This window comes from Microchirus variegatus (genome assembly GCF_963457635.1).
Source record: "Microchirus variegatus genome assembly, chromosome: 15".
Classification (NCBI taxonomy): domain Eukaryota; kingdom Metazoa; phylum Chordata; class Actinopteri; order Pleuronectiformes; family Soleidae; genus Microchirus; species Microchirus variegatus.
In genome coordinates, this window is record NC_139816.1 from 7,876,274 (window position 1) to 7,892,378 (window position 16,105).

The following is a 16,105-nucleotide window of genomic DNA, read 5'->3' on the forward strand; positions in this document are numbered from 1 at the left end:
CTCTCACACTGACTCACTCTGCTTTTGCTGCTTCCTCACAGATCTGTCGTTTTTTGTTTTTTTCTTGTGTTCCTTTTAAGAGCAGTAACGTCTCACACACATCAATCTCACTCCTTCTGTTCCTTCGCTTTCTCTATTTTTTCCCCTTCTTTCATTTGTCTTTCTCTATTTCTGTCAGTCTCAGCTTCAACCCCCCCTCCTCCCTTCCCCTCCCTTCCTTCTTCTTCCCCTCTCCATGAGGCCTCTATACTGTGCCTTCCAGAGTTGCACTGGAGGCCTCCCTCTCCTGCTCTCTCATTGGCCGAGCATGACCACATGGTCAAAGGAGTGGGCTGTGCCTGCTCCGCTGTCCGCCCAGCTCTCTGGGTGTTCCAATGGAATAACTCTACAGCTGCAGTGGGAAGAGAGCAGGGGCCGGGAAAGACACAGAGAGAGAGGGGAGAGCGAGCCCAAAATGGACATGGCTAACCTATTCAAACATTTCTTTCGTGAGTTTTCAACTTTCCTCGTCTTCTGTTGTGAGCTAGAGTTGTTGGGCGATTCCTTGTGTTGGTTTCTACAAGCAGTGAAATGAGCTTTTGTTTGAAGTTTCGAGTGTGTCTTCTTTTTTTCTCTCTCTCTTAGCTGTGCTGTGCTGTAGCCATTCTCCGGGGTGGTGGTGGTGGTGGGGGGTGTTTTTATCTTCCTTTTCTAAACCTCTCTGCTTTGCTTAGTTTCAGCTGTAGATTAGTCAAATGATGTGTCATGATGTTTGGTGTGGGAGGAAAGTTGTTGAGTTTTGTGCTAACATGTTGCGCTGGCAGAGACGCGGAGAGGTTGTCTTAGCTGCTTTTTGAGGCAGAGGCTTGTGTGAGCGGCAGCAAAGACTGGGTGGATATGCTTTTGAAAAGCCTTCTCCTGAGCTGAAGCCTGTAATTGACTCAGCAATCCTCCTCTGTCTTTCTTTTTTACACACACACAGGTTTGAGCAGCTATCCTTTTAGGGACTTTACATATACTCTACCATTCAAAAGTTGTGGGGTCACCTATACGATTTTTGTTGTGTCACACTTTTATTCATCAAAAGAGTTGCAAAAGGAATAGAAAATATAGTCAAGACATTGACAAGTTTAGAAATAACACTGTCTTCAGCTGTGCTAACATCGTTGCACAAGGGTTTTCTCATCATCCAATAGCCTTCTAACGCAATTAGCAAACACAATGTACCATTAAAACACTGGACGTGGGCCTCTATACACTTGTGTACATATTCCATTGAAAACCAGACGTTTGCAGCTAGAATAGTCGTTTACCACATTAACAATGTATAGAATGTATTTCTGATTCATTTAATGTTAGATTCATTGGGACGAAAAGTGTTTTTCCTTCAAAAATAAGGACATTTCTAATGTACGTCCATTCAGCCCAATCAGAGCGTTATCCACAACTTAGGCCTAAACTTAACCGGTTCCACAGAAACCGGGTTCTGCCTCATTAGGACTACTGGTCCCGACAAGATCAGTGTTCACGCACGGTAATCCTTCATTTCTTTTGTCGCACTTTGTCCCAGTGTGGGTGTGATCTGTAAACCCGGGCAGATTACATTATCATGCTTGAAGACCCCGTCTCCACCCCTGTTTGGGGAATATCTCAAGACATAGCCAAAGTCTGTTTTCCTTTATTCTACCCTCAGGGCGCGAGCTTGCTCGGTCTGGGAAGTGACAACCTCCCCCTCCCCTCTCCTCCCCTTCCACCCTCCCAGTCATGTGCTACAGTTGAAGGGACATGGGGGTGCCCATGTAGAACACTGTAGTTATTGTGCTGAGAGGAGGAAGGGGGTCTCTCTCTCTCTCTCTCTCACTACGCTGATTGATGGGACCTAGACTCCCCATCTCTTGCACCTCGCTCACTTATCAGGAGGAATGAAATTTCCCAGGCAACTCTGAGGACTGTGGATACTTAACAGTGACTGTAATATCACCTTGTAGCTGTTGAGTGTTATCTTCTGGCTCCCCCGACCTCTTTGTGTGCCCACTGACTGCTCTGTTTACAGACCCAAGGATCCCAGAGAGTGACAAAAACACAGAGCTGATGTGTAAACTGCCGGCGATGGTTTAGCCTCCTCTATCTATCTTTCTCTCTCCCTTTCCCCTCCCTCTGTTTTCCTGTTTCTCTGCATCCCCAGTGAGCGGAAACTCTAATTTGAGCCACATTTCACCCTGAGCTGTGGAGGAGTGCAGGCCAGAGAGGAAGTGAGAAGTTGGGGAGGAAGTTGAATCATTGTGCAGGGTTTGTCTGCTGGACCTTCTGGCAGTCCCTGTCCCTTCACTCCCTCCCTTTTTCATCTCCAGCTTCTTTTCTCCAGAAAATGATCGCAATTGAGCGACTGGAAAGGGGAGTAGTCAAAATTCGTTAGAACTAAGATTGTTTTTCTTTGTGTGTAAAGCTGTCCAATTTGTCTTTGATTTCACGCGTCTTCTGCTATTATGAGGAGGAAGTGAGCAGCAGTCTGGGCTTATTGAAGTGTAGCCACGTCTGTTAGTGATGGAGAAAAACATTTACTGAATGCTTTTGTCGAGCTGCGATCAATTATTTTATTTATTAAGATGTATACGGTCGATCATTCATTTTCTTCCCCGACAATAAATAGGTTGTGTTGTTGGTTCGGTTTTGTCAGAGTAACGATCAAAAAGACATTCAGTTTGCCAGTAAACCATGCAATAATAATGTGATGAGCTGGAATCACTCAAGTTTTTATGATGTTATTATTTTTTTTTACTACTCTAATAGTCTCTTTCATATTTGGGTGGTTTTAGTGGCCCTTTGAAAATAGCAGATTTGTGGCTTTGGTAACACTGTAATGTTTTAAGTCATAAAAACAGGAGTTTATAGCATTATTTTAGCGGGGATCCCCGGTATATAAGGTGTACTTTGAAACTAATATGCTTCATTTGGGTCAGTAGACTAGCGATTAAGAAAATTAGGTTGAAATAACTGGCACAGATGCTTTTATTGCTTGTAGATCCTGGAGGTGGACCTTGAGCTTGATGCTCAGATACAGATATTCATTCATCTCTGCACTGTCCTGAACTCTCTGCTGCACTCCATCATAAAGACGGATGGCAGCTGCTCTCGATGACTCTGAAAGCTTTAGTTGAAAGTGTTCAGGATGTGGCCCTGCAGCTCGATTGAAGCCCACAGGTTAAAAAGCACTCCTAACCTTCTGAAGAACACAGCAGCTCACCTTCTGCGTTTGTTCCCTTTTACTTTGTTTGACTCCGTCATGTGGTGCTGTTACATTTTATGTGCAAGTCTGGCACTGAAACAGACGGCCGAGCGTTGCTTCACAGTGTCACATGTCTGCTAAAACGCGAGTTTGAACTCGGACTTGAGGCGATACTTTCAGCAGTGGTGGCACGATGGAGCGTAAAAGCGGACCAAACAAAAGAAAATGTTATACACTACCATTCAAAAGTTTGTGGTCCCTTAGAAATGTCCTTATTTTTGAAGAAAAAGCTCTTTTTTTCAATGAATATAACATTAAATGAATCAGAAATACACTCTATACATTGTTGATGTGGTAAACGACTATTCTAGCTGCAAACGTCTGGTTTTTAATGGAATATGTACATAGGTGTATAGAGGCCCATTTCCAGTGTTCTAATGGTACATTGTGTTTGCTAATCGCGTTAGAAGGATATTGGATGATTAGAAAACCCTTGTGTGATGATGTTAGCACAACTGAAAACAGTTTTGCTGCTTCTTTATTTGGAATAAAAATCATTATTTGTCTTATTATTATATGTGTGTGACTTTTAATGGAAAACCCCCAAACTTTTGAACGGTAGTGTATGTTGGCCATGTTTGGATGTCCATGCGCTCGCTGTCAGACAGGCTGACGCGGGGTGTTGTCATCCACAGAGGAAGAGTCCTGAAATGGAGGGAAGCTGAGGGGTCGAAAGGGTCCTGGCAGACAATGGGCAGCCAGGCAGCGTGGGGGGAAGTCGGTGTTAAAAAAAAATTAAAAAATAAACTATTCCTTTTTGTCATAGTCGTGAAGAAACTCCCCAACCACTTTCTTCTCCTCCTCCTGTTCCTCATCTGTAAACAACACAGTTATTTTTTTTCTTGTAGGGGGTTTAACATGCGTGTCTTAAGGTCTTTGTCATTGTTTGCAGTGATTTACTCTCGTCTGAAGCCGCACAGTTTCCTCCCTCCACATCCCTTTGCATGGGGAAATGCACAGGAAAAAGCTTGTGATGTCGAACGCGAGAAGAATTTCCAGTTTGCACCGTACAGAAACTATTTAGCTTCTTTTCCTGTCGCGTAACGTTGAAGAGCAGGCATTGTTTGTGTGATTCAGAGGAAACGCTAACGCCGCTTTTCCACTGCACGGTCCCGGCACGACTCGACTCGTGGTAAGAGTGCCGTCACAGGAAGAGTCAGGAGCGCGACGTACGACACAAGAATCAAACCGAACAATGCTGAATCGATTTGAAACACGTTTTAATCTCTAACATTTCGACATCTAAAATCTGGATATTTAATCGAGGAGTCTGGCCGTACAGCGGCGTTATCGTGTAGTGGATAAAAGTTGATGGAATTGAGGGTTAACGTCAGGTGGATGGAGCACATAATGGTCAATGAGGTGAGGGTGGAGTTATGGAGCACATAATGGTCAATGAGGTGAGGGTGGAGTTAAGGGAGCCGTTGGGTGGCTAAATGGTGTGTATCTTTGGTTTTTGCCCTCTAATATTACACTATTAATTTCCCCTTTACTGTCTGATATTAAAGGACAAATATAGTGAATTCTCCTAGATATTGATATAGTCTCAGGTCTGCTTTTCCCTCAAGGTTGTTGTAAAGGTGGCTTGAGTGTCTTAATATTGCTGTTTGATTGCCCAAGATTTCCACCTCCACTCCTCAGAACAACCAGCGATGTCTCAGGCAGTACAGCAATTTCCCGTCTGAGGTGCTCAGATGGGAAATATTGTGAAAGTGCTTTGTGGCCTTTCCCAAACAGCTGATCTGATCCCAAACAGCTTTGGGCTTGCTTTTTAAAAATATGTTTACAGCAGAGGTCTCAAACTCGTGGTCCCCCCAGTTAATTTCATGCAGCCCTCGACAAACTATCACGTTTTTGTCATTCATAGCTTAATTTTCTTGATTTTTTTGTTATCTACATACATATCATTCTATATCAAAAGAGTCTTTTATTTTGAAATTGTGTACAATGTTCTTTTTTGACTGGCCCTCTCCTGACCAGACTAGAAGTTCACTGGCCCCCCAGGTCATTTGAGTTTGAGAATACAGTGCCAAAATAAAAGGCTGAACATATCTAAAATCCAGCGTTTAGTTTGAATGGTATTGATTTGTTTTATGTGGCTATAGGGTACAGTAAAGGCTGAGCGATTAGTTTGATTATTGTTATCGATCAATCTTCTTCTTTCGGCTTCTCCCTTTAGCAGATCATCCGTCTCCATCTTGTTCCATCCCTCGTGTCCTCTCCTTTTACACCAGCTGTCCTCTTGTCCTCCTCAACAACATCCATCCATCTCTTCATCTTTTCCTCCCACCCAGCAGCAGCAGCAGCTCAATTTTATAACCTCCTTTGTCCAATATAATCACTGTCCCTGGCTTGCATGTGACCAAACCATCTCAACCTTTTATTCCCAAACCGTTCAACCTGAGCTGTCCCCTTTTGAAATGACACATTTAAGAAACACACAGAGACTTGTTAATACCAGACATGTCTTGTGGAGGACAGCATGTTTAAGGGTTCAAAGACTCCCCACTGACAAAACTTGACGGAACAGAAAGGACATCGACCTCAGCTCTTAAGCAGTGTCTCGCTCGTGTCTTTGCTGTGACAGTCCAGAAAAAAAGATAAGATCCTTTGCTGAATTGAAAACGGAAGCACTCACTCACAGTTCTTCTCCAAATGAACTCTCGACAATTGACTGACACCAGCTTATAAGACGGATGTCCAGGTGCCGACAACTGCACAGACAAATCACACACTTCCTTCTTTTACCTTGCTCGTTTAGTCAAATGCAGTGGTCATGGACTGCTGGTGTTGTTTTTAATGCAAAGCTTTCGTGCAGCTGAAGCAGGAAGCGGCAATAAAAGCCCTGATTGGTGACATTGATAAGGGCTGAGTGAGTTTGCCCGCTTTGTGTGATGAAATGGAACCTGTTGTCTCTCCTGCTTGAACTAAAAGGAAACCGTATTTATGCGAGGGTTGAACTCTGACCTTTGTGTCGAGTTAACTAGGTCATTTTCCAACTGTACATGAGACGCGTCTTGGGGGCTTGCACCTGCATGAACATGTTTCTTTTCTTTTTTTTTTCCCCACTGCAACACGCTCATGTTAAACTGTTGCGGACCTTGACGTTGTAGAAAAAGAAATAACACCCTTTTATTCACACTATACACGGATGTTTACGTCTTATTTTTAGGCCTGAGACAGTGAGATTTTATTGTGATATAGGAATTCTGATTTATTGTGATTCGATAATATCAACAATTGTGATTTTCTTTTTCTCCTTAAAACCAAAATGAATAGATATATTTCTTGAAACAATGATCCATGAGTCATATTTATAAAAATCAATGCATGGCATTTATTTAAACTGAATCGGACAAGTAGAAAATAGTAGTATACTTGCCCTACTATCATTAAGCACGTATTAACACCTTAATCTGCATAACCTTATTCTACCTCTATTACGACATGTAACAAGCTATTAATACGTGCTTAACATTTATGAATAAAGGGCTAGTATGCGACTTATATGCATGTTCGTAAGCACCTAGTTAATGGTGAATATATGTTCCCTTATCTAAAGTGTGGCCTAAAGTGTTAACTGAGCTTGTGTTGCAAGAAAATAAAAGGTAAAATGCTGGCCCAGAATGGAAAGAGCCTCTCAAAATGGGACACGGCACCTTCAAATGAACACTGTTAAACAGAACCTCTAATTGTACCTTTTGAGGTAAATTGGCAACTGCTTCTTTTAGCTGTTTGTGTCACTAAAACTCTTATATAAATATCAAGATTTTCTGGGGGAAAACGGCCATAAAATTGTCTACAAAAAACAAGATTTTAAGGCCTTTACTCTATCTTTTCGAATTATTTAAGCGGCTCACGCGCCGCGTCATGACTAGACCTTACCTGGACCTCCAGACATCAGCTCTTAACACCCCGGCCTGTACTCTGTAGTTATGTACAGTGGTGTTGTCTAATAACAGGCTCTACCTGGAAGCAATTTGATGTCGGACTCCAGCGCTACCATGAAATTTGTCTGCGCTCCTTGAGTCACGGACACCTTTCAGTAACAATTTATCTGCGGCGCAAACACAGGTCAGCGCCGCGCTGTGACACATTAGTCATAATCCAGCGTAGAAAACAAGCAGCAGTGTCCCGAGGGCTACACCCTGCCTTCGGGTATAATTTAACTCCTTGCAAACGTAATCAGGAATAGAATCACTAGTTTACCCACGCTCACCGTGTCTGGTATCGGTGTCTGTCTGGTCCTAGCTTTAGTCGTCATTATGACTCTATGGGATGCAGTGTAGCGTCATTTTATCTCTGCATGAAGTAAGCAAAACTGTTGACTGTCCTTGTTGTCATGGAAGAAAGTTGTGCATCGACTGCTCGGCCTGTGAGTATTAGATCGGCTCTCTGGAGAGTAGGACGTGAAATCGTGATCTCAGCCCACTTGCATGGTGTCGTAGCTACACGTGTTTCATACAACTTGTTTGCATGCCAGGCTGCCAAGTGGAAATTCTTGTCCAGTAGGAGGATGACCGCAGGCCTGGCGCGGCTCAGCCTCAGGGCCTGGTAATATCCAACCTCACTTCAGAGAGAGACGGTGTCACCGAGTGCACGTCTTACACCAAGCCAAGAACCTGACTGCATGTGATAAAATTCACTCTATGGCTCCTTGTCATTCCTTATTAAAAAGCTTTTAGTCATTACATCAAGTGGCAACTCACTGTGGTGTCACCCACTAGCTTGTAAGCGGCCATTTCAATGAGGGAAACTTGGGCAGGAGTTACCTGGCCGAAGAAGAGGGAGTTTACAGCAGGATAATGGCAGAGAAATCTTTGTTAAGAGATGCTCCAACCACGTTCAATACACAGACTTTATGCACTTTGTTCTCTATGTTGTGAGTAGAGAAATCCTGCACTTTAAACCTTCCACGGACATTTTGTTTTCTCCAGTTCGACAGATATCGTGAAGTATCGCGATATGATTGTCTTATAGCTGTATCGTGATATTACGGCATATGGACGGCATTAGCTGTCAATCATGTTGTTTCAACGCCACAATACAAGCTGTCATCCATTTGACTCAAAATGAAAAGATGACATACAAAATGTACTTTTTGTAAAAAAAAGTCCGTTGTGTTGACATTTGGTGACATCTGCTGCTCATTCCTCCCTTTTCCGAAGCACATCTGGGAATTACAGTGGCCTTTACAGACCATAAAAGGATGTTATTCTTTACCATTTCGCACCCTAACTTCTGCCTCAAAACGTAAAACACACGAGGCTTAATCTAAGGCAAAGCAAAGCAAATTATTTTTATTTTAAAGCATTTAAAGACTTAAACATCTGCCAATAAACCCCACTAAATGTGACCTTTAACTGGGAAGCAGGATCACTGATACGGGGCTCTGAAGTTGCCCCCTGGTGGCTGTTCAAGGGAATATAGATTTCAGACACTTCACTGTGCATCGTACTGAAGTCCAGTTCTCGGCTCACAGTTGGCCGGTTAGGGTTGAAGGAATGAGGGAGTGGAGAGTTTGCAGAGGAATGAAAGCCAGAGAGAGAATTGGCACGAATGAAATAAGACTTTGGTGTCCAGCTGTAGTGCAAGCAAGGCAGCAGGTGTCGGCGAAGCCAGGGTGATTAGTGCAACGAGATTAGCCGCTATCAGATGTGACTTAACCGTTGTTTTTTTCTTTGCCCGCAAAGTTCAAGTGTAGGTTGTAATTAATTTCGACCTGGTGTGACCTTAAAGGACAATGCCCAAACAAGTTTTCATCAAAACCAAACATTGCTTTTTTTTTCTTTGGTTTCCCTAAGCGGCCTGTTCTAATCCAAAAGAATGTATTTGGATTAGGAATGTGGGGGGTTAGGGCACTGTAATGTGGAATGATATTTCGGCTCTGCTTACCCACCCTGCCTGTACTTCTGCACAAACCCTAATGCTTATTATCACAGCCTGGTATTTGTCTGGGATTTTTCACCCCCTCTCCGCCCTTAAATTTCTTTTCTTTTTTGATGGTGTGGTTTTAGTTTTTCTGTTGGGACTTGTTCCACTTCAATGGATGGCTGTGAAAATAGGAATTCTCGGCACAAATGATGACTTTCAAGTTTTAATTTACACAAAAAAGACTTGGAGGCCGTGTCTGTATTAGGGCTGATTTGAGTAACTCGGTTACAAAAATCCTTGTGTTTAATTCCTATCTCGCGCGGCCTGTTCAGCGCAGGGATCATTGTTCCACACGGACCGTTTTAGTAGACGCACTGCGCACATTTAAGCTCAGATAGCACGATGGTGGAGACGGAGAGTGAAACAGCCCCGTAAAAGGCAGAAAATGTCCAAAGTGTTGGGACCATTTCACACTGAAACAAGAAGCTAACATGGTGCAGTGTCACCACTGTGAACGACAACTAGCGTAACCACAACAGCACGTCCTCAATGATTCAGCATCTGAGTCGGAAGCATCCAGTTGCTAACGCTTCCGACACACGCTAACGTAAACATTGATGTTAGCTGATTTAATGTAGCTTACTTGTGCTGCAGCTATCGAATCTTTTTGTAATCGAGTATTCTAGCGATTATTCCTCGATGAATCGGGTAATCGGATTTAATTGTATGCTCATTCAAACTGTCAGGTGGCGCGTCATTACGGTTTCTGACCTTTTCCCACTAAGTTCGCTCTGTTCTCATTCTTTTTTCCTTTTTTGTGTCCAGGAATTGGGAAGGTGAAGAGCAGGAAGGGAGGCATGAGAGACACGGCGTCCAACGCCGACACAGACATGTACGCGGACAACGGGGAGCGGCTGTACGACCTCAACCTGCCCGCCCTGGTGAAGTTCAACTACACGGCGGAGCGCGAGGACGAGCTCACGCTGGTGAAAGGCACGCGGGTGGTGGTGATGGAGAAGTGCAGCGACGGCTGGTGGCGCGGCAGCTACAACGGACGGTCGGGCTGGTTTCCGTCCAACTACGTGACGGAGGACGTGGACGGGACGGCGGGGGGAGGCGGCATGGGCGGGCTCGGCGAGCAGGGCGGGTCGCTGACGGAGAAGCTGGCGGCCGTGATGAACAGCACCACGAACGGGAACCGGGTGCTGCACACGGTCCAGGCGCTCTACCCGTTCAGCTCGGGCAACGACGAGGAGCTGAACTTTGAGCGCGGCGAGGTGATGGAGGTCGTGGAGAAGCCCGAGAACGACCCCGAGTGGTGGAAGTGCCGCAAAGCGGACGGACAGCTGGGCCTGGTGCCCAAGAACTACGTCACGGTGCTGGACTCCGCCTCCCACAAATCCTCGGCGGCGCTCGCCGGGCCGCCCACGCCCGACTGCGACTACATCTCGCCGTCAGGGACCGGACGCTTCGCAGGGAAGGAGTGGTACTACGGGAAAGTGACGCGCCACCAGGCGGAGGTGGCCCTCAACCAGAGAGGCACGGAAGGAGACTTCCTCATCCGGGACAGCGAGTCATCAGTCAGTGATGTGTTTGAAACATAATTAAGCTTCTCAGAAGTGTCGATGATAGGGAACTGGACTTGCTTGAGTCTATTTTTTTAATATGTTTTCTGAGATGAGCCTCTTGAATGAGAAGTGAAATACACTAGCGTTCAAAAACGTTTGGGGTCACCTATACAATTTTTGTTGTGTTTTCCATTAAAAGTCACACTTTTATTCATCAAAAGAGTGCCAAAATGGAAAGAAAATATAGTCAAGACATTGACAAGATTAGAAATAATGATTTTAACCAGCAAAACTGTTGGGTTTTCAAGGGTTTTCTAATCATCCAATAGCCTTCTAACGCGATTAGCAAACACAATGTACCATTAAAACACTGGAAATAGGCCTCTATACACCTATGTACATATTACATTAAAAACCAGACGTTTGCAGCTAGAATAGTCGTTTAGATTAACAATGTATAGAGTGTATTTCTGATTCATTTAATGTTATATTCATTGGGAAAAAAGTGTTTTCCTTCAAAAATAAGTACATTTCTAAGCGACCTCAAACTTTTTGTATCTTTACGAAAACTCAAGCGAGTCCAGTTCCCTCTGTCGCTGGACGACGTCACAGACGCGATGATTAACCCCTGCGTTTTTCTTTTATTCTTTTCACAGCCAAACGACTTCTCCATCTCCCTGAAGGCACAGAGCAAGAATAAGCATTTCAAAGTGCAGCTGAAGGAAAGCCTTTACTGCATCGGACAGCGAAAGTTCGACTCTATGGAAGAGCTTGTGGAACACTACAAAAAAGCCCCCATCTTCACCAGCGAGCAGGGCGACAAACTGTACCTGGTCAAGGCCTTGGCAGCTTCCTGATCCCTCTCTGTCTCACACACACACACACACACACACACACACACTGCATCCATACAGTACATACACACAGGCATACATACAGAACACACACTAACATTAAACTCCAAGCCTGAGGACTTAACACATCATCAGGACTTTTAATGCCCGATTTGTGAGCATTCCAAGAGGAGGAAGCAAAGGCATGGGAGAGACTCGAGAGGGGGGGGCGGGGTTTGGGGGCGGAGACAAAGACAAAAAGACTATGGACTCCTGAGAGTTGACTACAGACCTCTTGGTCGCCTATTTTAAATTATCCAGATGTGTTAGGTCATAGGCAAACGCCATGTTATTTCCATCTCGATATCTATTAGTTACATTTAGTTTCTTTTATTTTTTTTTTGTCAATAATATATAATCCTTTTAACAGTTTCTTTTTAAGAAAAATGTGATTTGATTTTTTTTTTTTTTACTGTATCGAACACACGACATCCACCGCGAGGCATTCTCTATTTTTTTGTTTTTTTGTTTTGTTTTTATTGTTTTCCAGACTCTATCTCATAGAGGTCTCACATTTCAACGTCCTGTTTTTTTGTGTTGGCTGTCTTAAAACGGTTGTGGAACGAGGCACCGGATTCACGACTAACTGCTAAATGCTAATCATGAATAAAAATTAAGTGACCAAAATATATTTATTGAAACAGTTCTATTAGGATCACGGTTTTGTTTTGTTTTTAGCAGGTGTGTGTGTGTGTGTGTGTGTGTGTGGGGGGAGATGAATCATCTTCTGGTTGCAAGGTCACGTTGGTTTTCATACTGCTTGTCTCACGTATTGCTGTATCCTTTATCATGTGAATGTTTGAGGCGTGTGAGGAGTTAAGTGTCTTCTTCCAGTTCTGTGGAAATAGGGAGTGTGGGCGGGGGGGGGGGGAATCCAGAGGGTGATGTCACTGATCCTGAGTTAGTGATCACTTGAGGGAGTTCTAAAGGGGTCGCGCGGGGGTCACGTTTGTGCAGTTGCCGAGAAATATAGACATCAAACTAAGGACTTTTTCAGAATACAGGCTGTGTTTTTTTGTTGCCTCTGTTTGAAGTCAGAATTCATGTCTTTAACGCATAACACATGGTTTGTATTTACAGCGCAGTCTTTAGCGGGAGGAAAAAAAAAAATGGACCAAGTAAGAGTTTTGAGTGTGGAAGGACAGCTTGTACCGGTGCCTGCTGCAATCAGAGCCACTTCAGCCAAAGGGTCTGCTCTACAGTGATGATGACGACGACGACGATGATGGTGGTGGTGGTGGTGATGAGTTCTCCAGCTGAGGCCAAGTACAGTGAAAGTAAGAAAGAGGGGAGGGGGAGAGAGGGATTTCACAGAGGAGGAATGGAAATAAAAGTGAATCAGGATCCAGGGAGGAGACTTGGAGACTGTGTTCCACAGGATAAGAATATCTGGAATATTGCTCCCAGTCAGATTCGGGCGGGGGGGGGAAATGAACCGTGAGGCCAACGCTGAGATTTTTGGACGTTTAATTCGAAGCGTTCTCTCTGCTCCGTTCCCTCAGGTTGATTGACGGCTATGAATACAACAAAAGTCACTTTTCAGTTAAGGCTTAAAGAGGGCGACGTCGACTTTTTCACATCCGCAGCACGAGTAGTTTTTCTATATTAGAACATTCCGAGGTGAAAGCACGTGCTCTATATACAACTATATATAAATATATATATATGCCTTTTTAAAGTGGAAATCACGTGATTGTTTTTCATATAACAAATTAAAAATATTTGTGCCTGTTTTCCCCCAATATCTGACCCCCCCCATGTTGCCAGATAAATATTTAAAGTTAGTTTCATGTCATGTGTTTCACTCTTTCCCTGGTATTGGTGCCATGTTGCTGACGTGGTGCAAAGATAGTCGTTTGGTGATCCACTGCTGTCAGCAATCCATTTTTATTTATTGTTTTTCTTGTTGTGAATGTGTGAAAATCCCCGCCTCCTCAGTTTTGAAGGATTTAGGATGTTAAGACGTTCATGTGCCTTCACAGCTTTTTACGTCAACCAAAGGTTCCTTTTTTCTTTTTCTTTTTTTTTGTCATTTTCCACTTTCCCTTTTATCCGATTCTTCCCGCCTCTCATCACCGCCTCGTGCTCTTTGGTTCAACTTTTGCGAGAGAATGTGTGCGACGTCATCGTCGTCCCAACGTTGTTGTTTTGTCCCGCTAGCTGACGACTGTGTTGTAGTTTCATTCAAGTGACCTTACCATAGATGAAAACTTCATTTACATTTACATTCTATATACATATGTATATGTGTACATATATATGCGCATACGTGTGCATATATGTGCGCATACGTGTGCATATATGTGCGCATATGCGTGCATATATGTGCGCATATACGTGCATATATGTGCGCATATGCGTGCATATATGTGCGCATATGCGTGCATATATGTGCGCATGTGTGCATATATATGTGCACGTGTGCGCATATATATGTGCACGTGTGCGCATATATATGTGCACGTATGTGCATGTATATGGGCATGTATGTATGTGTATATATATGTTTGTATATGTGCATATATATGTATATGACTATATGTACATGCATATGAATATATGTACATGTATGTGTGTGTATATATGTACATGTACATGTGTGTATGTGTATATATACGTATGTGTATATATATGTGTATGTATATGTATGCATATGTGTATGTATATATATGTTTATATGTATGTGTATGTATATATATGTTTATATGTATGTGTATATATATATATGTGTGTGTATATATATATATATATATATGTTTATATGTATGTGTATATATATATATGTATGTATATATATATGTATATGTATATATATATATGTATATGTGTGTATATATATATATGTATGTATGTATATGTGTGTATATATATATAGGATGTTGAAAAATATATATATATATATACCATATAACCATGACCTGGTAACCATGTTATTGGTTGTGATGAAACTAGCCACTTAAATTACCTTCATGTGTTATTGATATAAAAACACAGAGCCACAGTATCTAAAGTGAAGGCTGCATGAGCAGAGCCTTGTAGCTGTACAGACATGGTTGTTTCACATTTAAAGTCTGTTGTGATGGATGTACGTATGGATACTGAGGACAAGTGACCTTGTGCGTTTCCTGTTTGTCTTGTTTTTTTGTTTGTTTTAAAGCTTCCTTGCTTTGTTGTTGTTGTTGTTTTTTCTCTCTCTCTCTGTGCTGCTTCCACATCTTCGTTCTTTGGTGTTCTTTGTCTCACCAAGCTTCCTTCTTTGTACGCGAGAGTGAGAATGAAAAAAACGGGGGATCCGATGCCATGGAACGATCAAGGCAGTGCTGTGAAAACGAGAAAAAAAAAAAGAAGCAAACAATGTAATGTCATGCTCTTAATACTGTTCTTATGGCGGCGACGATGATGTGTTCAGGTGTAACAATTTAGGAGAGTTTATTATAGAGTGTTCAAAAAAAAAAAGACGTAATAAAGCCACGTAAAAATGACCACGTCTGCTGTTTTTGTAGATCACGGTCTGAGTGTTAATACTTTCAGTTTTTATGTGTCTTTCAGGTGTGGACACTTCTAAACGGACCATCGTTGGTGTGTGAATGGTTGTTTTGTCTCTGTTTGCCCAGTGATGGACACCTGGTGTGTCCCCCTGCTTTTTTGTCCTACATGTCAAGCTGGGACTGGCTCCAGTTCCCCTTCAAACCATCCTCACGGATCACTGTCGCCCTCGGAACAAGGGCCTTTCTCCCTGTGTGTGTGCGTGGGTTTTCTCCAGCTTCCTCCTGTCGTCCAAAAACATGCAATTAGGTAAATTGGACACTTCTAAATTGACCGTGAGAGTGGGTCGTTTGTCTATGTATGTGGCCCTGTGATGGACTGAAGAGCTGTCTAGGGTGTCCCCTGTTTTGTTGTCCTCTACGTCACCTGTTACCGTCTCAAGTTCCCCTTCAATCCATCCTCCTGGATCACTGTTGCCTTGCCGTTCTCCGCCTTTCAAACGACTGACTCTGTCTGGAACTGTAAGGAGGACAAAGCTGTTGACGATGAGTGAGAAGATTATGTGATTGAGGCAGAAAAAATAGCCAATTTAAGCAACTATAGCAGGGGTCAGGTTGTGATTGTTAGAGGTTCCTGCTCTCTGGAGTGGTCAGGAGCTACTTTAAGTGGTCCCAAAGCTTCTGTGGCTCAACTTGCTTAAAGGTTAATGCTGGTTCTGATACGGAGGAGCCAAGTTTATAAAGGTCAGAGTTATGTAACGGTGGTGCCTTTTTAATTTGGAGGATATTGTTGATGATTTTGTACTGGGGAAAACGGCAGAAGTGGTGTTTGAATGATGCTTGTGCACCACCCAGTGGCCAAAATGCCTCATTACATCACAAATGACACATTCGGCACAGTTTGCTCACTTTATTTAAAATCATTTGTAGCAAAAAAAAACAACACTGATTATATCATTTTCAAAATAAAGCACATTTTTTTTCACATTAGTTTTCATACAAAACAAAAAAAATGCCCAT

The 16,105-nt window shown here is 43.1% G+C and overlaps 1 protein-coding gene across 3 annotated transcripts in view; it reads left to right on the forward strand.

The window, feature by feature from the left end:
* nck1b (NCK adaptor protein 1b) overlaps positions 1-11,709 on the forward strand; it is a gene marked incomplete at its 5' end in the record, with an annotated part of 14,736 nt that extends 3,027 nt beyond the window's left edge. For 2 of the 3 annotated variants that reach the window (XM_083901588.1, XM_083901589.1), the window contains 2 exons: positions 9,965-10,719; positions 11,364-11,709. In XM_083901588.1, coding sequence (XP_083757714.1) covers positions 9,965-10,719; positions 11,364-11,564 — 956 coding nt within the window. In that variant the 3' untranslated portion in view covers positions 11,565-11,709. Of the gene's footprint in view, positions 1-404; positions 489-9,964; positions 10,720-11,363 lie in introns of those variants that run through there. The other variant, XM_083901590.1, reaches the window with a different exon arrangement.
* Between the last annotated feature and the right edge of the window lie 4,396 nt (positions 11,710-16,105).